This window comes from Caenorhabditis elegans, chromosome I (assembly GCF_000002985.6).
Source record: "Caenorhabditis elegans chromosome I".
Taxonomy (NCBI): Eukaryota; Metazoa; Nematoda; class Chromadorea; order Rhabditida; family Rhabditidae; genus Caenorhabditis; species Caenorhabditis elegans.
In genome coordinates, this window is record NC_003279.8 from 12,814,964 (window position 1) to 12,834,543 (window position 19,580).

A 19,580-nucleotide genomic window follows, 5' to 3' on the forward strand; every position below is an offset into this window, starting at 1 on the left:
GGCCACGGGCAGGAATCTCACCAGTCTTGTACAGCTTATCCACAGATTTTGGTCGCTTTTCCGAAATTATTCTGAATCTTCGAACCATTTGATAATTTTCGCTCGAAAAAGGTTCGTCTGTGGCGAGGAGCTGCTTATCTGTCCAGAATCGGGCATTCAAGCTGAACTGTATCAAAAATCTGAAAAAAGATCGCCAAAAATGAAGCTTGGACCACATACAGTAAATTTCGTTAAAATTCGGCCACCGACTTTATTTCCGCGGCCACAGTGCCAGCTGTTGATCTACAGATCCCTGTTCCTAACAATTCGGAATTTGTGATCAAATTTACAGTTTTCCGATACATCGATCGTAGGGCTTCCAGGTAGGCGTCTAACGCCTACCTTGCCTGCCTTGCGGCGACCTCCGCCTGCCTGACGCGGTACGGAACCCGAAAAATGTCAGCCGTTTGGGACAAACACCAAGTCTTTGATTTCACGATAGAATTCAGGATTTAGGTGATGAGCAGGATGGAGGCAGGCGTCAGGCCCTGAAACCGGGCCTGCCTCCCATATGGGGAGCAGGACCATATGGAAGACCCAATCGATCGAACAAAAAAACTATTAAAAAACTAAAAAATTTTTTTGTTGTTGTTATTGCTTTTTTTATCACCCGATCGCCTTTTCTCCGCTTCCATCCATCTCGCATATCACCTTGCACGGATCGGGACGAGAAGCTGCTTATCTGTCTGCTTCTCTCTCACTCAGAGGTTTTCTCTTTTTTTTTCGGTGGAGCTGGAGAAGTAGAGGAGCCGCCCCGTCGTCGACGAGGAGACGTCTTCATCGATCGGCCCCCCGAGGCGGCGACCGGGGTGCTGACTGACGACTACTACTTGGGAGGTTGTGTCTGTCTAGCTGTCTGCGTATCTCCTCTCTCTCTCACTATGTGAAAGAGACACAGAGAATGACAGGAGAGAGACAGACAGAGGCAGTCAGTAAGCGATCGAATGTTGTGTCAGAGAGATGTGGGGGGCCGCCTTGTCTGCGTCTCGTAGACGGGCGGACTCTGAGTGTCTGCGTCTCTGATGACTCATCACACATTGATGGATCTATCGGTTACCATTTCTTCTCCTTAGATTGCCTCTCACTCTCTCTCACTCTCTCCACTGCTGCTGTTGTGGCTACAGCTACGTCGTCGTCGTCATCGCCGAAGGCCTTTGGGGTGTCGGTTTCTCTGTTTCTCTGGAGCCTTTTGGTTGCTTGGTATGTGGTTGGCGTGTTGCTAGTTACTGGAGGAATGGACAGAGAGAAAATATATGTATGGCAGGTTATATTTTATATAGCTTTAATGTCATGCTATTGATTATTTTTCCAGTTCTTTCACAGATTGCCAACGAAGCGGAAAATTGAGAATTCCTTTGCTTTTTCTTCGTTCTTTTTTTGCTTCCTGAAGCCTATGATTATAGGCTTTTGGACACTCTCATTCTGAAATATTTGAACGAGATTCCTACCGTTTTTTGATTTATTTTCCGCCGATCCGATGGATTTTTTTTTTGCATCACGAGTGTTAGACGGTTATTTTTTAACAGTGTTTTTCGAAAAAAAAAATTCAAACGTTAATGAAATTTTGAGGAAATTTTTCTTTAAATTAAATATTACTTTCTCGGTTTTTTTTCCTGGCATTTTTTGTAACCACCACGAATTTTCTGAAATTTCATCGAAAATTCCGGGGTTTTTTCTTAAATATACCTACAAATGTCATAGAATTTGAACGTTGAAAATGAAAATTGCGATTTTTAACCTGAGAACTAGATTTCGGGTCTCGGCACGAAAAAAATTGTTTATCTACCGTACTCAGGGACTCTACCGTACCCGTAACTGTAGCCAAAGACTCAGAAAATCACAATTCTAGAATTTTTCGGAGGGGTCGTGACGAGACCCACTGAGAATGTGAGCGTGTTCCTTTAAAGTATCGTTTCTATTATTTGCGAATATACGATATAATTTCCGGCAAATCGGCAAATTGCCGGAATTGAAAATTTCTGGCAAATCGGCAAACCGGCAATTTACCGATAATTTCCGATGTACCGAAAAAACGGCAATTGCCGAAAATTTTTGGAAAATTGCGGATTCGCACATTTTTTTTGGAAATTTCAGAATTTAAATTTTAATCGGCAAAATTGTTCCCATTCTGTGAATGTTCCTATATCTATTTTGAACAGTAAGCAAATTCTATGAAAATACTTAAAGAAAACGGGAAAAAATTTCAAAACGGCACATTTCCGGCAAACGGCAAATCGGCAAATTACCGAGAATGAAAAATTCCGGCAAATCCGCAAACCGGCAAGTTCGCAAAAAAAATTGCCAAATTTCCGTCCACCCTTAATTGGACATTCCCGACATTGCCGAATTTCAACATTTCCGATACAAAAATAAATATAAAATCAGTATAGAATGAAAATAGAAACCATGGGAACATTGAATATGCTTATTTCCACATTGATAGCGCATTTCTTCTTCTTCTTTTTTCTTTTTCATTTCCTTTTTCTTCTCCATCTCACCATATTTTTGCCCATTTCCTCCATCAGACACGCGCTCGCGCTCACTCGCTCACCACACTCAATTTTAGCTGTTTTTCCTTCTTTTCCACCCCCTCATATTGACTGACACATATATATTATATATATATATATATATAAAGATACATATATGCAAATTGATGTTCGGCAAATTGACATTGTGCAATTTGCCGAACATGAAAATTTCCGGCAAACTGGCAAACCGGCAGTTTCCCGGAAAACAATTTTCCGAACGACAATTGCCAGTTTTCCGGTATATATATTTATATATTCCCTATTACGATCAATATAGAATCCTGTTTAGCCAAAATCTTTTTTGATTTTTCCCAAGGAACAACATTTTAAAAAAATACGTACCTTTTTATTGCCACGAAATTTAATTGGAAAAAATCAATTTTGAAATAAAATGTATTTTTGTATTTATATAAAAAGCAATTCTATTTATTTTTAAAACGTGTTGGATTAGTTTTTTAAAATAAAAAAAACAACACCGAAATTTAGTCATTTTTCGTTCAATCGTTAGTGAGAAGCGGTGAGTTTTGGCGATTTTGAGCATTTTCCGTTGAAAATATGAGTAATTTCCTATTAAACTGGTTATTTCGATCGCGCTAGTGAAATTTCTTGAAATTGTGTAGCAAAATGGGCTTACATGCTATTTTAAGATGAGCAATTGAAGCATTTTATTTTGATTCAGTCAGAATTTTGAAATACTTACGAAAATAGCAATTATATCAATTCCAAATCAAAAAATATGGTACTTATGGGTTTCGTTCCCCCCAAAATGATTTCCATATTTTCTAATTGATACGTGAACTTTTTTTTCATTCCCAGGCTTAGGGAAATGATTTTCTAAGCCTTGTAAAAATGAAAACAGTATTAAAATAAACAATAACGTGTGGATTAAAATTAAAAAGGTAGTGTTGAATAATTAAAAATCATTTTGGGGGGAACGAAACCCATAAGTACCAAAAATATAGTTTCTTCTAGAAATATATTTTTTATTGCCGCTAAATTTAGAAAAATTCAATTTCGAATGAATATGTATTTATTTATTTTGAAAAAAACGTACATTAAAACGTGTCGGATTAGATTTTACTTCCCTTTTTTTAATTTTAAAATTCAAAAAATTCATTTCTATATTTAAAAATTTGGCAGTTTTGGCGTTTCCCTTTTATTACAGTGAGTTAGCCAACTTTTTCGAGCTAATAACATTACATTAAGCTTTAGAAAAAACTTTAGAAGTTTTGAGAAATACTACTTTTAAAACTTCGATTTTTTCAATTTTTGGCTAAATTCTATTCTAGTTTGAATATCCTCCAAAATGAGAGCTCCCCTACGACTATTTTGGATTTTTTGAAGCGAATCCTAAAAAAATGGGCTGAAAATGCCAAAAATCGTCTAATTTCCAGTAAAGTTTTTTGGCGAAATCCATATTTAACAGCTCTTTAATAGTCCTACAAATTCGACAAATTGCCGATTCGTCGGAAATTGGCCGGTTTACCGATTTGCCAGAAAAAGTCGTTTGCCGCCCACCCCTGTTCCCACTTTGGCTAGGAATTCCTAAAAGTTTATCGAATTTTGAAATGTTACTCCATTTCACCTCATATTTGCCTTAAATATCACCCATTTTTATACGTTTCCTCGTATTTTTCAAACCCAACGCCCAAATGAAATATTTTATTATTTTTTATTTTCAGGTGAATAGCCTCATTCTCTCCGTTTTCCCTCTCAAAAAACCACATCATATCCTCATCATCTAATCTCTGGCTCTTCTCATTTATTGGACAGAGCTCATATATACACACACACACACAAGAATCAAATCAATCAGTAGTGTGGTGTGATGAATAAGCAGTTACTATCGTGCTCGCTGAAAAGCGGAAAACAAGTGACGATGGTCGTCGCGTCAGTCGCCACGGATGGTGTTGATCAGCAGGTTGGTTTTGAGTGAGGAAATTTTAATTTTCTCGGAGAAATTTGGATGAAAAGAAGTTGGATATCAGAGGTGGGCGGGTATTTTTTTCGGATATTTTCTAATAATGAATTTATCAATAAGTATTGATGTAGTTATTCTGGAAAAAATGTATCCGAACAAAAGAGTAACTATTAAGCAACATTTTAATATGATAAAACCTAAAAAAATTCTACAAGTTTTCTGTATAAACGATATGCAAGTCCATTATCCGATATCCGTAATATCCGTAATATCCGATTGCTTAATAGTTACTCTTTTGTTCGGATACATTTCTTCCAGAATAACTACATCAATACTTATTGATAAATTCATTATTAGAAAATATCCGAAAAAATATCCGCCCACCTCTGGTGGAAATGCATGAAAATGAGGATTTTCACAAAAAAAAACTCTTTGGAAGTGATACAAATATATTTTTCGATATTTAGTACAACACAATAAATGAGTTATTACGTGTTTATCCACAGATAAGAAAAATCGCCATATCTGCCGCGCAAATGAACCCGCGGGAAGAGACAAAACTACTGTAGTTTTTAACCAATTTGTGTAGATTTACGAGCTATTGCGTCATCGTTGAATTTAATTTTGAGCCGCAATTTTTAATTTTCAGGCGTGTTTCACTCTTTTTTATATTGAAATTTATCTATTTATTGAATAAATCTTAAAAGAAAACACAAAAAAATTAGAAAAACGCCTGCAAATTAAATTCAACGATGACGCAATAGCTCGTAAATCTACACAAATTGGTTAAAAACTACAGTAGTTTTATCTCTTCCCGCGGGTTCATTTGCGCGGCAGATATGGCGATTTTTCTCATCTGTGGATAAACACGTAATAAATAGGTTGACAAAATTGTTCTCCTTTTCCTCGTGGAGTACACGATTTTACTCAAGCACTTAAAATATCAATTTCTTCAAAAAAAAAAAAAGGAAATTTGCTGGAAAACTAGCTGATAAAATGTGAAAAAATTATTATTAAAAAATCTCCAAACGAAAAAAAACACTGTAATTCAAATTTTAATTAAAAAAAAATGTATTGTAGGTTGAAATCTCGTACTACGATCAGAAAGTGATTGGAAATGGATCATTCGGAGTGGTATTCCTTGCCAAACTCTCTACAACAAATGAAATGGTTGCAATCAAGAAAGTTCTTCAGGACAAACGATTCAAGAATCGTGAACTACAGATTATGCGAAAATTGAATCATCCAAATATCGTGAAGCTCAAATACTTTTTCTATTCGAGCGGCGAGAAGAAGGATGAACTCTACTTGAATTTGATTCTCGAATATGTTCCTGAAACTGTCTACAGGTTATTTTTATTAGGATTTTTAAAAATTTCTGGAAAATTTCAGTTTTTAGCGGAATTTTTTTGTTCAAAAATAAAGAGAATTTCTTATTTAAAAATTGAAAAAAAAAATTTTTTTGGAAATTTTTAAATAAAAATTGCGAATTTCTTTTTTAAAGATATTTTTAAAAATTTTGAAAAACAATAGTAGAAATTCAATAAAAAGCTGAATTTTTATGTTTTTTTTTGTGAAAAACTGTTTAAAAATGATGTTAATGTAAATTTTTAAAGGAAATAATCAAAAAATGCCTGATTTTTTTAACCTTTTTTGTTAATTTCTGACAAAAATTCATGGAAATTTGATTTTCCGTCGATTTTGTGAAATTTTGGTTCGAAAATTGAATTTTTTCGCTAAATTTTGATTTTTTAAGATAAAAATTGATTTTTCCCGAATTCCAGCGCTACAGGGCGATTTCAAGCAGATTTCTTTGCAACATTTTTGACTAAAATGCACTATTTCACGAATTTCCTCCTGAAATTTATGTAAAAAGCTATTTAAAAGTTCAAAAATGCGTTCCAAACGTATAGAAAGGCTACAAACTACATGGCTGATAGCTTGGAATTTAGAAAATACGATTTTAAAACAAAAAAACTTGAAATTTTGCAAAATTCTTTACAAAATTGAAAATATTCTATTTTTTTATAATTTTGAATTTTCAAGTTGAAAACCTAGAAATTTTTTTTTGACAATTTTTGACTAAAATTTATGGAAAAAATTATGTAAAAATTGAAAAAATTTAGAAAAATCGATTTTTAAACAAAAAAACTTGATGTTTTGCGAAATTTATTTGAAATTTTTAATTTTTGCAGAGTTGCCCGGCACTATTCGAAGCAGCGACAACAAATTCCAATGATTTATGTCAAATTGTACATGTATCAGCTTCTCCGTTCATTGGCCTACATTCATAGCATTGGAATCTGTCACCGTGACATTAAGCCTCAGAATTTGCTCATTGACCCGGAAAGCGGAGTGCTTAAGCTCTGTGATTTTGGATCTGCCAAATATTTGGTTCGCAATGAGCCAAACGTCTCGTACATTTGCTCGCGATATTATCGTGCTCCGGAGCTCATTTTCGGCGCTACAAACTACACGAACTCGATTGACGTTTGGTCGGCTGGAACTGTAATGGCAGAGCTTCTTCTCGGCCAACCAATTTTCCCTGGTGACTCTGGAGTTGATCAACTCGTTGAAATTATTAAAGTTCTTGGAACACCGACTCGTGAACAAATTCAAAGTATGAATCCGAACTACAAGGAATTCAAATTTCCACAGATAAAGGCACATCCATGGAATAAGGTATTCCGTGTACACACGCCTGCTGAAGCGATTGATCTCATTTCGAAGATTATCGAGTATACGCCGACGTCTCGGCCAACACCTCAAGCGGTGAGTTTTTTGGGGGTTTTTGTAGAAAAAAGGCCGAAAAATGAATTAAAAATGTTTTCCCAACACTAAATTGCTGAAAATCGACTCTTTTTTCAACTAAAAACCTTTTAAATTGAAAAAAATTGATTTTTTGTCATTGAAAACTTGAGAAAATTGCCCAAAAGTTTAAAAAATACTGCGAAATTCAGGAATTTTAATCATTTTGGCTATTTTACAATTTTATGAGAAAAATCTCTAAAAATTAATGGAAGTTTGAATTTTTCGACTTTTTATCGAGATAATTAAAATGGCGAAAATTGCACAAAAAATGTCAAAAACTGATTTCCGGTAGTTTTTAACGTTTAAAAACACTTGAAAATGGAAAAACAAAACTTATATTAAAATTGTGTCAAAAAATTATTGAAATTGTCTAAAAATGGACTTTTTTTTTGTTTTTCGGTTTTGAAAGCGAATGTTCTGTAATTTTATTCTCAAAAAATGCGAATTTTTGCTCACAAAAGTTATTATGGAACACAAAATCCTTAAAAAAACATATTCGATGCGCAAAATATATCGTAGCGAAAACTACAGTAACCTTTTAAAGGACTACTGTAGCGCTGCGCTTGTGTCGATTTACGGGCTCGATTTTTATTCTGCATTTATTAATCAAAAAATGAGACAATAATACGAAGAAACGAAGGAAAATATAGAATAGATTCATATCGAAAATCAATCCCGTAAATCGCCACACGGAGCTATAGTACCCATTTAAAGGGTTACTGTAGTTTTCGCAATGAGATATTTTGCGCGTCAATTATGATGTGTAATACGCATTCTTCTCAGAATTTTCGGTTCCCGTAATATGAATGAAAAAAAAAGAGAAAGTTGAGTGTGATTTTTGAGACATTAGACAGTTGACTGAAAATTTATTTAAAAAATTTCGGCCATTCGGTCAGCTTATTTTTCCTCCATTTTGAAAATTGCAGATTTTGCAGATTTTCGATCGCTCAAAAAAAAAGCAGCCAGTTTGAAACGAAATTCAATGATTTTATCTGTATTTTTCCAAAAAAAAGTATCTTCATTGTTCACAAATTCGATCGCCCCCTCACAAAACCGCTTAGAAAGTCCACCCCGTTCGTTGGTTGCTTTTGAAAATCGCCTTAATATCTATCGTTGAAATCTTTGTTTCCTCATTGTAATTCTCCCATAGATCAAGCCATTTCCCGGTTTTTTTTCTTAGATTTCTCAAATTGGCACGAATATGGAAGATATTTATGGAAGCAGATGGGAGCATTAGATTTTTACACAAAAAAAATTGCAGAATTTTGGCTTTTTTTTCCAATTTTTGGAAAAAGATAACTTGTGAAACCGTGGTTTTTAATTTTGAAAAAAAAGCTATAAATTCAAAGTTAGTGAAATCTGAAATAGACATAAAAATTGAAAATCCCACTGAAATTTCAACTTGAATTTAACAAAATTTCAGCTAAAACTTGGAAAGAAATGTTTCTTGGAATTTTTATAGAACTCGCTGACAAGCAGTGAGCAGTAAAAAACTCGGCTCACAATTTATCCGTACTTTTATTTTTTGAAACTAGTAACTAAATGTCAACTGCAAGAATATTAGAGGCCATACTACAAATGAGATTTCCAGAAAATTATGATGTTCTCGTAATTTTAAAGATGGAGACATTTACGTGGTATGATGGTTGAAAATTAGAAAATTGGCTTGAAAACACTTTTAAATTTAGAAAAACCACAAAAAACGAGCAAAATCGAGAAAAATGAACAATTCAACTTTCGAAAACACGATTTTCCCTATTGTGACTAACTAGTATATTTTAAATTTCCATTTTGAATTTCCTCCAAAACGAGAACTTCCCGACCAATCAGCGATTCGTCCTGCCCACTTTTCAACCAATCAGATGAAGTGGGCGGAGTTCGATGTCGTTGATTGATCGATTGGGGAGTTTGCATTTTGGAGGGAATTGTCTGCGTTTTGATCTACAAAAAATGCGGGAATTTTTTCCCAGAAAAATTGTAACGTCTGCACGCTTTTAACCATGTGAAATCAGTTGAGATGTTTGCGTCTCATCTCCCGCATTTTTCGTAGATCAAATCAAAATGGGACTTTCTGACTCCACGTGGATTCAAACATGGGGAATTTGGAACTCACAATGGACAAAAATATCGATTTTGCTCGTTTTTCTGAATTTGAGACTGTATTTTGAAATTTTTGAGAGACAAAATCGCCCCCAATTCACGCTACTTTAACAATTCAACCAATATATATATGTTTTTCGTCTTTTTCAGGCCTGCCAGCACGCATTCTTTGATGAGCTCCGAAACCCGGATGCACGTCTTCCATCTGGTCGACCTCTTCCAACACTTGAGATGGACGGTCCAATGGGAACTGGTGAAGTTTCAACGACAAGCGGTGATGTGGCTGGCCCATCGGCTTAAACTTCTTTTTTTTATTTTAATATTGGTTCTGAATTTTCTCTCGAATGTTTCTTTTTTTTTCATTTTCCGTGGGATTTTTCTTTTCCATTGATTTTATACATCCATCCTCTCCTCTCTCTCTGTCTCTCTCTCTCTCCATACCTATCATCATTAAGAAAAAAATTATTATTTTTTCTTTTGAGCCCTCCCCCCCCCACCCCCCTCCATCGCCCGTATCGTCTCCATAGCAACTGTGTTGTAGAAGCATTTCCCCCCAACTCGATTGTCTGCTGCTCTTCTTTTATTTTATTTTATTGTCCCCTCAAGCTTTTTTGTCTCGAAAAACTTGAATTTTTACTCTTTTTTTTTTACCCCACCTGGCTCCCCCCTGGATTTTTCTGTGAAAATTTGGCTAAAAATTAGGTTTTCAAGGTTCCTGAAATTTTGGCTGAAAATTGGGTTTTAGGCCAAAAATTTTGGGTTTTTTAAACCTTTGGCCTAATTTTTGAGGCCCAATTTTTTAGGACTTCATCTAGGCCCAAAGGCCTGAAAAAATCCGCGACTTCTGTACATTTCCTCCCCCTCCGCCGCCGTTTTCTTTTGTAATCCCGATTTTGTGTTCCCACGCTCTCCTCTAAAGAAATTTCTAGCCAAAAATGAATTGAAAACTGCTCTCTCTCTCCCCCATATTTTCTGTCTTTTTTTCTTTTCTTTTTTTTGCTCTGTAAGTGTCTCCCCACAACGCCAATGTCCCTGTTTTTGTGGAAATTTTTTATATATTTTTTGGAAATATAGTATTTGTCCCCCCAATTCATTACATTTTAAAAATATTTTATTTTTCCCCACTCTACCACCACCACCAACTGAAATTTCACACACCATCCAAATTCTCTCCGTCTCTCTCTCTCTCTCTCATTTTATTTTCATTTTTTTTCCTGGAAATAAAAGTGGATCGATTTTTCTGAAGATTTTCGAGATAATGATCATCCCCCCGCGCGCGCATCTCCGAATAATGCCTCTTCTTTGGACATTAAACAGTCATTTATTTGTCCGATGCGCCTTTGAAGAGACGAGAAGCTTCCTTGTTAATATTTTTCATTTTGAACCGCTGGCGCTGAAATTTACTATACATTGCTACTGAACATAAATGGTGAGGCTGTGGTGGTTTTGTAGTTTGTAGTCTTTGTGACTACAAACTACGAAAATTACTTTTTTTTTCCGCTTGGAATTGGCTTTAAAATGAAAGTTTTTTTAGTTTTTGAAAATTGGAAATTTTTTTAAATTTTAGATTTTCAGAGCGAAATCGACGATTTTTTTTTCGAAAACCGGGATTTTTATGAAATTTTGCTATTTTTGCGCAAAAAATACGGTACCGGGTCTCGACACGACAATTTTTTGTCGAATACGAACAGGTGTGCGCCTTTAAAGGATACTGTAGTTTCAAACTTGTGTTGCTGCGGAGTTTTCATCGATTTTTCGGTTTTTTTTTTGGTAAAAGCATATTTAAAACTCAAATATTACAATAAAAACACTTAAACTTAAACAATTTACCGAAAGAAAGACAGAAAAATCGATAACAATTGCATAGAAACAAAAGTTTGAAGTTACAGTACTCTTTAAAGGCGCACACCTTTTCGTATTTAACAAAAACTGTCGTGTCGAGACCGGATACCGTATTTTTGGGGCGAAAATCACAATTTTTTACGTCTGGTTAATATTTAATAATTTTTACGAATTTTTCAATAAATTTACATTTTTTTCAAATTCTTTATTTTTTTAAGCGAGTTATTGTGAAAAGTTATACATTTTCTTGCAATTTTCTTTAAAAAGTACAAAAAATTGGTTTTTTTCAAGAAAAAAATTCATGGCCGAGGTTTCCATTTTCACGGCCACGTAGAAAAATTCGACTACAAACTCCAAAAAAAAAACCTTTGAAAATCTTTAAAAATCCAAATTTCCACGAGTTTTTTTTCTTCCAAATATTTGCTAAATGACTGGTTGGTTATTGGAAGTGTACGAGTGTGTGCTAAAAAAGAAATAGAGCGCAGTTTCCACTACACTGTCTGCGGTCTCTGCGCTCGGCACACTCTCTCGTCGTCTCTTTCTCTCTCTCTATTCATACAAGAGAAGAATTTCGATTGAAACGTGTGTGTGTGTGTGTGTGTGAAATACACGTGGATTCCACATTTTGCACTCTTTTGAACCATTTCATTATGTTCTTTTTCATTTAGATATTGGTTGAGGCTCAGAAATTGTGTAGTTTGTAGTCTGAGCCTTAATGTTTAGGCGTTTAATTACTTAATAAAACTTCTAATATTTCGTTTAATATTATATAATTTACTTAAATTTACAAGTTCGACTGTTAATTTTCATCTTTTCCAATTAATTTTTTTAATTGAAACGGAAATTTCTGAAAATTTTCGATAAATCCAAGGCTGACTTTTCTTTTTTCTAGACCAAGTGACAAAATCCGACTTTTTTTTTGAAAATTTTGCCAGAAAATTACAAAATTCAACTGATTTTTAAATTTCACCATAATAAACCTGCTTACAATTTGTTTCACAAAAACGTACAAAAATTTTCAAAAAAAAAACCCGCTATTTTCTGAAAACTTTTGCACCTTTGCGACTTTTGCACCAAAAATACGGTACCGGGTCTTGACACGACAATATTTGTTAAATACAGAAAAGTGTGCGCCTTTGAAGAGTACTATAATTAAATAATTTATTTGTTACGGAATTTTTGTCGATTTTCATATTTTTTCGGTAAATTGTTTAAGTTTCGATTTTTCAAAACTTTTTCTGTGAAATTAGTGTTTTTTTTGTTTCGGAGTGGTTTCCGGCCCATGAGGTACTGATAGGACTAACAAAAGACTCTTATTCTATTAATTCATTTATTACGAGTGATTCAAGGGGAAAGCCTTGAATCACTAACACTCAAACATTCATTTAAACGTGCCACCGTCGGGCACGTGCTGTGGTGGTGAAGACCGGTGAAGACTGCCGACTAGGCCAATGTGCGCTGCGCCATGATGACAAGAGTACGGTCGCAGTCGTTGTTGTATGTGTCGTGGCGAGACCTCATGCGCCTTGAATCGTCCTTTTGGCGGTAGTTTGAATCGGGGTTTCTGACGCCGTCCTTTTGCATGGTTGTTGCCGTTGATTGAAGAGATGATGTTGAGTGTTGAAGAGCAAGTGTTACGTAATAATATTGAATTAATGTTTACTTTTAATTCTCTTGTTAATAAATCTTTATATTTATTAATAAGTCGTGAGCGAGTGAATCTTTGTATTCACCGACTTCGCGACATTTTTTCCATTCTTAAGTTTTTTATGAATAAACATGAAACTATAAAAAATCGATAAAAAAACAAAAGTCCGAAGAAGCTACAGTACTATTTAAAGACGCACACCTTTTCGCATTTCACAAAAAAAATTGTCGTGTCGGGACCGGGAGGCATCATATTTTTGATCCAAAAATCGAGAAATTTGGCGTCTGGGTAATAAAAATTGGCATAAAATTGAACAACAATTTTAATTTAAAAATAAAAATATATTAAAAATTTTTTCTCAAATTCAGAAATTTTTTCCTATAAAAACTTCGGTGGTACTAGTTTTCGAAAAGAAAATTTTTTAAAAGTTATTGCGACCAAAAAACTTTTTGTTGTAATTATGCGTGACACTTTTGAAAATGCCACATAAAATATATTTTTTGTTCTAATTTTCAAAAAAAGAATCATATTTTCTATTTATTCCAGAAAATACTCGCGAATGGTGTCACGTGGCAACTGTGGGAGTCGACACTGAATCAAGGAACAGCAACCAGTGGAATTATGCGATTTGCGTTAAAAACAGGTGACTACAAACTATAAAAACTACAAAACACATTCCATGGCCGAAAAAATATAATTGGTGGCCGAGTTAAAAAAAAAAATTTCTAGGCCACATTGCAAAAACCTTTTGACATTTGAGACATATTCGAGAAACAAAGGAAAAATCAAAAATATTCGCGTTCTCTAAATTATTCGATCGATTAGCCACATGGCCGTGAAAAAAAAATCAGTGGCCGAACTTTTTCATTTTCGTGGCCACCAATTTTTTTCGCCTAATTTTCTGTGTTTTTTTGAGGTTAAAAAACCTTTAAAAGCATAATAATAATAATAAATATAAAAAAAACAGAACACCAGGTGGCCGAGTTTTTCCACGGCCACGCTACAAAAATAGCCATTCTTAAACAAAAAATCGATAATTTTCAGCCTTATCAATATGCATTTTCCTGTTAATCTTCCAAACCGTCGATTCGGATTCAAGTGATTCGTCCGCTTCTGCGTCAGTCGTTTCCGGTGCCGTGAAGAGTGAGGATACGGTAGTTGCCGTCAATAAGACTGATGTATTGGGGTTAGTGTTTGTAGTTTGTAGTATGTAGTTTGTAGTTTATAGTTTTATTAATTTAGAATTGACATAATTGGGATATGTTTATTAATTATTAACGACTTTGGGGAAGTCGAAATTTTTTTTTGGAAATTTGGAAAAGATTTCTGAAAATTAAAAATTCGTTCAAGTTTTGGAAAAGAAAATTGAATTTCTAGAAATTCAGAAATGTCATTTTTTCTGAAAAAATAATTATTTTTAAAAATTCGTCAAAAAATTTAAAATTTGGGTGATCGAAAATTTTAGCGGATTTTTTTAAAATAAAATTTTTTTTGGAGAAATTCGTTCATAATTTTTTTCCTGAAAAATCTTAGATGAAAACTTTAAAAATGTACGATTTTCAGGCAATATTTCTTAATTTCTCAGGAAAAAATTCAGAACTGAAAAATATATTAGAAATTCCATATTTTTCCAACAAAAAAATCGTCTAAAAAATTAATCGTGACCGAGTTTTTCCCTTTTTTTAGGCCAAATATTTGAAAACAAAATTATTCAATTTTTGATTTTCCGATAAAATTGTCAAATTTTTAAGTGATCTACCTCGAGACCGTGTGAAAAAAGTAAGTGGCCTAACTTTTTTATTTAGGCGGCCGAACTTTTCAGAAATTTTTGTAGAAACTGGTTTTCCAAAAATAACAACTTCGAATAATAATAATTCAATTTTTAGATTTTCTGGCAATATTTTTCCAAAAAAAAAACCTAGAAAAAAATTCAAAAATTTCAGAATTTCAGAAATTCTATAGGTTTCCAAATAAAATGTTTTATTTAAGTTAATGACTACAAACTACAAAATCTACATAGCCTCAACCAAAATTTTCCACAAATTTTCAGTGAAGCAATCGATGCAAATGCAACAAGCCTCGAACAACATGGTGCAGCAATCGTCGGAAATGTTTCAGAGGAGAAAAAGCGATCTCTGGCGATATTTTTCATTTTATTCGTAATAATGTTAGCAACGCTAGTAGTTCATATGTTAATCGTCTCAAAAATCCATTGGATGCCAGAATCCCTTGCAATTGTTGCTCTCGGAGCACTTATCGGATCAATTCTATCGTATTCACGTCGAGATTGGAGTGAAATTGAGGCTCTAAGCCCTGATGTCTTTTTTCTTGTTTTATTGCCACCAATAATATTCGAAAATGCGTATAATCTGAACAAAGGATACTTTTTCTCAAATTTTGTGCCGATTCTCACTTTTGCCATATTTGGAACCACGATTTCTGCAATGGTTATTGGAGCCGGGCTTTATATTTTGGGAGCGGTGAGTTTCTTTTTATAATAGAACATGGATCGTAATGACCATATGAAACAGTTATAAATTTTTTAAACGATTTTATCAATTTTACAAAAATTAAATATTTTTCTGGAAAAAAACCATAATAAACCCTTATAAGATCGATCAGTGAGCCTAAGCCTAAAACTAAGCCTAAATCTAAGCCTAAGCCTAAGGCTATGGCTAAGGCTTAGTTTTAAGCCTAAGCCTAAGGTTAAGGCTTAGTTTTAAGCTTAAGCGTAAGCCAGAGCCTAAGCCTAAGCTTGAGCCTGAACCGATGTCTAAGCCTAAGCCTAAGCCTCAACTTAAGCTAAGGCTCGCCACTGACGCCAAGCCTAAGCCTAAGTTTCGAAATTTTGAATTTAATTACGGCTTTTTTATCTCTGTAGTTTCAAGATTGTAGTTTGTAGTTTGCTACCCTCAACCAATACAATTTCCTTCAGATTGGCCTTATTTTCGAGTTCACATTTTTCGAATGTTTCGCCTTTGCCGCAATGATATCAGCTGTGGATCCCGTCGGAACGCTTGCAATCTTCCAAGCTGTAAAAGTAGAATCCCTACTCTATATGCTTGTATTCGGTGAATCAATGCTCAATGACGCTGTGTCAATTGTGCTCGCGGCGACGGCTCTTCGACACGCAAAGCCATCGTTCAACTCGTTACCTGCATCAGAAATCATTACCAGTGCATTTGTTACATTTACGGAAATGTTCTTCTTCTCGGCGTGTCTTGGTGTTGGAATTGGATTGTTGAGTGCATTGGTGAGTTAGTTTGAATTTGATCACGGAAAAAGGGGTGTAATCCTAATAGAAAACACCAACAATAATACTAATAACGGTAATAATATTAATAATACTAATACTCATGATAATAATAATAATGTTACTAAAACGAATAATAATACTAATACTAACTAGATTATTACTAGTTTTAATAATAATCATACTAACTAGTAAGAATAGTAATACAACCCTAATAATAAGACTAACGTTAATTAAAATAATACTCACGATTATAGTAATACTAACAACAGAAACTATTAATAATAATAATATTACTAGAGTTAATAAAAGTCATACTCATATTAACATCAATAACACAGGTAAACCGCGTCATGCGATTAATTTATTAATAGTAATAATAATAGCAGTTCTAACAGTGATACTATTAACTACACTAACATTTTTATTTTGTAATAATACTAATAATATATACCTCTAATAATAATACCGCTAACGTTAATTATAATAATACTTGCCATTTTTTTGATACTAATACTAATACTAACAATAACAATAACTATTATTGTACTAGTGTTAATAATAAAATTAATACCAAAAATAATATAAACACTTAGTAATAATAATATCACTAAAGTCAATTATAATAACACTCATGTTAACATCAATAATAAGAATATCAATACCAATATTAATACTGCTAATAATACTGCTAATAATACTGTAGTTTGTGCAATCAATTCATTTACTTACAGCTCTTCAAACACGTGGATCTCCGTAAAACCCCATCACTGGAATTTGCTCTTCTCCTTATCTTCTCCTACATTCCATATGGTTTCGCCGAGGCTCTTGATCTATCGGGTATCATGGCAATTCTATTCTGTGGTATTTCAATGTCCCAATTCACACGTCATAATGTCAGCCCAATTGCTCAAATCACATTCCGGCACACATTCCGAACCATATCATTTGTCGCCGAAACATCCACATTCGCCTACATCGGAATGGCATTCTTCACGATTAAGCTCAATTTTGCACCGTGGCTCATATTCTGGAGTGTTGTTTTGTGTCTGTTGGGACGAGCGTGTAATGTGTTCCCATTGGCTTATTTGGTTAATCAATGTAGAAAGGATGTACAGATTTCGATGAAAAATCAGATTATCATGTGGTTTAGGTGAGGAAAATTTTTTTTAAAGTTTTCAGAAAAAACAATTTTGAAAATTAAAAAAAAATTTGTGAATTTTTTTTTTTGAAATTTTTTAAAAATAATTTTTTGCTAAAATTTCCAATTTTTCTACAAAATTTCAGCGGAATGCGTGGAGCCGTATGCTTTGCTCTGGTTCTCTACATGGATCTGGATAAGGAGAAAAAATCGATTCTACTGACTACAGTACTCTTTCTGATCCTTTTCACAACCATCTTTTTGGGTGGTTCAGCACTTCCATTCATTTCATTTATAAATCGATGTTATCCAAATGAGAGACAACGCAAACGGAGGAGAACGCCGAGAAATAAGGAATCAACTGGAAATTCGTCGGCTCTTATGATGAGTAAAACTCAGGAAATGGTAAGTGCTCGTTTTTGCAGTTTGTAGTTTGTAGTCTGTAGTCTGTAGTCTCTACCTTGTAGTATGTAGTCCCTAACTTGTAGTTTGTAGTTTTTAGTTTCAACCAAATACAAACTGTTGTAACAACTTTTCCACCTACGCTGAGGTTATAGATATATTTTCATTTGTAGTCTTTGAGCCTCTACAAAGGATTTTAGATTGTAGTTTGTAGTTTGTACTTTATAGTTTGTAGTTTGTAGTGTGTACTATATCAATCTTAATCGATTTTCAATACTCGTAACCCAATTTTTTTGGTTTTTTTACTTGAAATCCCAAAAACTGTCATTTTTACGTTTCCAACCGAAAAATGAACTTTGCATTTTGTAGTTTGTAGTTTGTAGTTTGTAGTTTATAATTTATAGTTTATAGTTCATAGTTTGCAGTTTGTAGTTTGTAGTTTACCCCTCTCAGAGCCTCAACCACCCCTAATTTACTCTTTTCAGTCCTTCTTTGGCAGTGATGATTGGGGTCCAAAGAAGTCAGCCCTCGACGCCACGTCATCAGCTGGCCGAATAATGCGTCAATTGTTCGTCCGCAAATTCACGGCCATCGAACGTCTCGAAAATCGGGATAAACTTGCCGCACTCACAAAGCGAGCTCTTGCCAGTGATCAAATGACTGATAGTGATGACGTGGAATTTGGAGGTGGCGGAGGCGTGGGCGGTGGTGGACGAATGAAGGATGACGTCACACCGACACGTGGAAGAAGTGGGTCACGTAACAGCAGTGACGTCATAATTTCTGCTGGAGGAGGCGGAGTCAGTGGAGAACATCATTTATTGATTAGTTCGGGAAGTGATTCATCGACAAACGAGTTTTAAATTACCGGAAAAATTCTGGTTTTTCGGATTTTGTACAATTTTTATCGATTTTTTTTGCCTTCTCTACCTGTGATTTTCTAGTCAGCTTACTTTTTTTTGTTGCCCCCTGAAAAAAACCCGATTATCATGTAAAATTTTTGAGTGGCACCGGCGATTTTCGCAATATCGATTTTCGGAAAATCGATAATTTTTTTGATATTCAGAATTTTCGGGAAATTTTTAGAGAAAATTTGAGTATCTTTTAAAAAAATTGAAAGTTCAAAAATTCCAAAAAAAATTTTTTTTCGAAATTATCGATTTTGAACAAATTTCCGATATATCGATTTTTCCCTCGAAAACCTGAAAATTGCCTGAAAATAGCCGGTTCCACTCTAACTATTGACCCTCCATCATCAAAAAATGCTTTTATCGATTAGTTTTAAACCCCGCCCACTCTCTCCCGGGGCCCCGCCCCCACTCAAAAACATTCACTTTCGCGTCATTAATACGGTGTTTTGATCTTTCGATTTTTTCTTTGATAATCTGATTTTTTTCGAAAAAAAATCAATAATTTGTGATTCGCCCCGCCCTCTGGATTTTTTGTCATATTTTTCCCCGATTTTTTAAAAGATTGGTCTTGTGGTAATAAAATAAAAATTTCAATGCGTTTTTTGTAGTTTGTAGTAGTTGAACCTCAACCAAGTTGGTAGTGTTTAGTTTGTAGTGCCTAAATCAAAAAGTTTAATTTTTACTATTTTCCAAAAATCCAAAAAAGTTTGTTGAGCTTTAATTTTTTAATTTCTTTTTTTTTTAGTTTGTAGTTTGTATTCCACACAATATGAGCCTCTACCAATATTGTAGTTTGTAGCCTCAACCATTTCTACCCCCAAAACTTGATGTCTGTAGTTTGTAGTTTGACAGCCTCAACCAAATGCCCAATTATATGGCGTCATCTCAATTATTTCTCTTTAAAAAAAAAAAAGACGGAATCCTCAATTTTCGAGTCAACTGACCATCTCAAGAAGAAGAAATCGTAAGTTTTCGGTCAAA

General features: G+C 34.2%; 3 protein-coding genes and 2 non-coding genes across 6 annotated transcripts; 4 read left to right on the plus strand and 1 right to left on the minus strand.

The window, feature by feature from the left end:
- Positions 1-940: 940 nt before the first annotated feature.
- Positions 941-1,595, plus strand: Y18D10A.4 (uncharacterized protein; the record flags this gene model as incomplete). Its single annotated transcript, NM_060841.2, has 2 exons — positions 941-1,303; positions 1,352-1,595. The coding sequence occupies 2 exons, from the start codon at positions 941-943 to the stop codon at positions 1,463-1,465; spliced, it is 477 nt and encodes a 158-aa protein (NP_493242.1). The 3' UTR covers positions 1,466-1,595.
- A 2,657-nt stretch (positions 1,596-4,252) lies between these two features.
- Positions 4,253-10,639, plus strand: gsk-3 (Glycogen synthase kinase-3). The gene is made up of 4 exons (NM_001392959.1): positions 4,253-4,491; positions 5,572-5,840; positions 6,687-7,263; positions 9,553-10,639. The coding sequence occupies exons 1-4, from the start codon at positions 4,399-4,401 to the stop codon at positions 9,700-9,702; spliced, it is 1,089 nt and encodes a 362-aa protein (NP_001379044.1). The 5' UTR covers positions 4,253-4,398; the 3' UTR covers positions 9,703-10,639.
- On the plus strand, positions 9,156-9,209 carry Y18D10A.29. The gene has a single exon (NR_101635.1). It is a non-coding gene; the product is annotated as an Unclassified non-coding RNA Y18D10A.29 (non-coding RNA).
- Positions 10,640-10,700: 61 nt separating the features above from the next.
- On the plus strand, positions 10,701-19,200 carry nhx-8 (Sodium/hydrogen exchanger). Of its 2 annotated transcripts, NM_001026557.4 has the most exons (8): positions 10,701-10,831; positions 13,439-13,535; positions 13,937-14,078; positions 14,943-15,372; positions 15,828-16,145; positions 16,880-17,298; positions 17,433-17,691; positions 18,174-19,199. In NM_001026557.4, the coding sequence occupies exons 1-8, from the start codon at positions 10,829-10,831 to the stop codon at positions 18,549-18,551; spliced, it is 2,046 nt and encodes a 681-aa protein (NP_001021728.1). In that variant the 5' UTR covers positions 10,701-10,828; the 3' UTR covers positions 18,552-19,199. The 2 variants fall into 2 exon arrangements, with proteins under 2 accessions (NP_001021728.1, NP_001021729.1); NM_001026558.5 differs by lacking the exon at positions 10,701-10,831 and having other exon boundaries at positions 18,174-19,200.
- Positions 15,542-15,646, minus strand: Y18D10A.28. Its single transcript, NR_050661.1, has one exon. It is a non-coding gene; the product is annotated as an Unclassified non-coding RNA Y18D10A.28 (non-coding RNA).
- Positions 19,201-19,580: the final 380 nt, after the last annotated feature.

Excerpts from the sequence above, each read along its gene's own strand:
- gsk-3 (NM_001392959.1), top strand. The coding sequence starts at position 4,399 with ATGAATAAGCAGTTACTATCGTGCTCGCTGAAAAGCGGAAAACAAGTG. Across the intron at positions 4,492-5,571 it reads CGGATGGTGTTGATCAGCAG|GTTGAAATCTCGTACTACGA; the intron begins GTTGGTTTTGAG and ends AATGTATTGTAG. Across the intron at positions 7,264-9,552 it reads CTCGGCCAACACCTCAAGCG|GCCTGCCAGCACGCATTCTT; the intron begins GTGAGTTTTTTG and ends CGTCTTTTTCAG.
- nhx-8 (NM_001026557.4), top strand. Across the intron at positions 14,079-14,942 it reads AATAAGACTGATGTATTGGG|TGAAGCAATCGATGCAAATG; the intron begins GTTAGTGTTTGT and ends ACAAATTTTCAG. Across the intron at positions 17,299-17,432 it reads CAGATTATCATGTGGTTTAG|CGGAATGCGTGGAGCCGTAT; the intron begins GTGAGGAAAATT and ends ACAAAATTTCAG.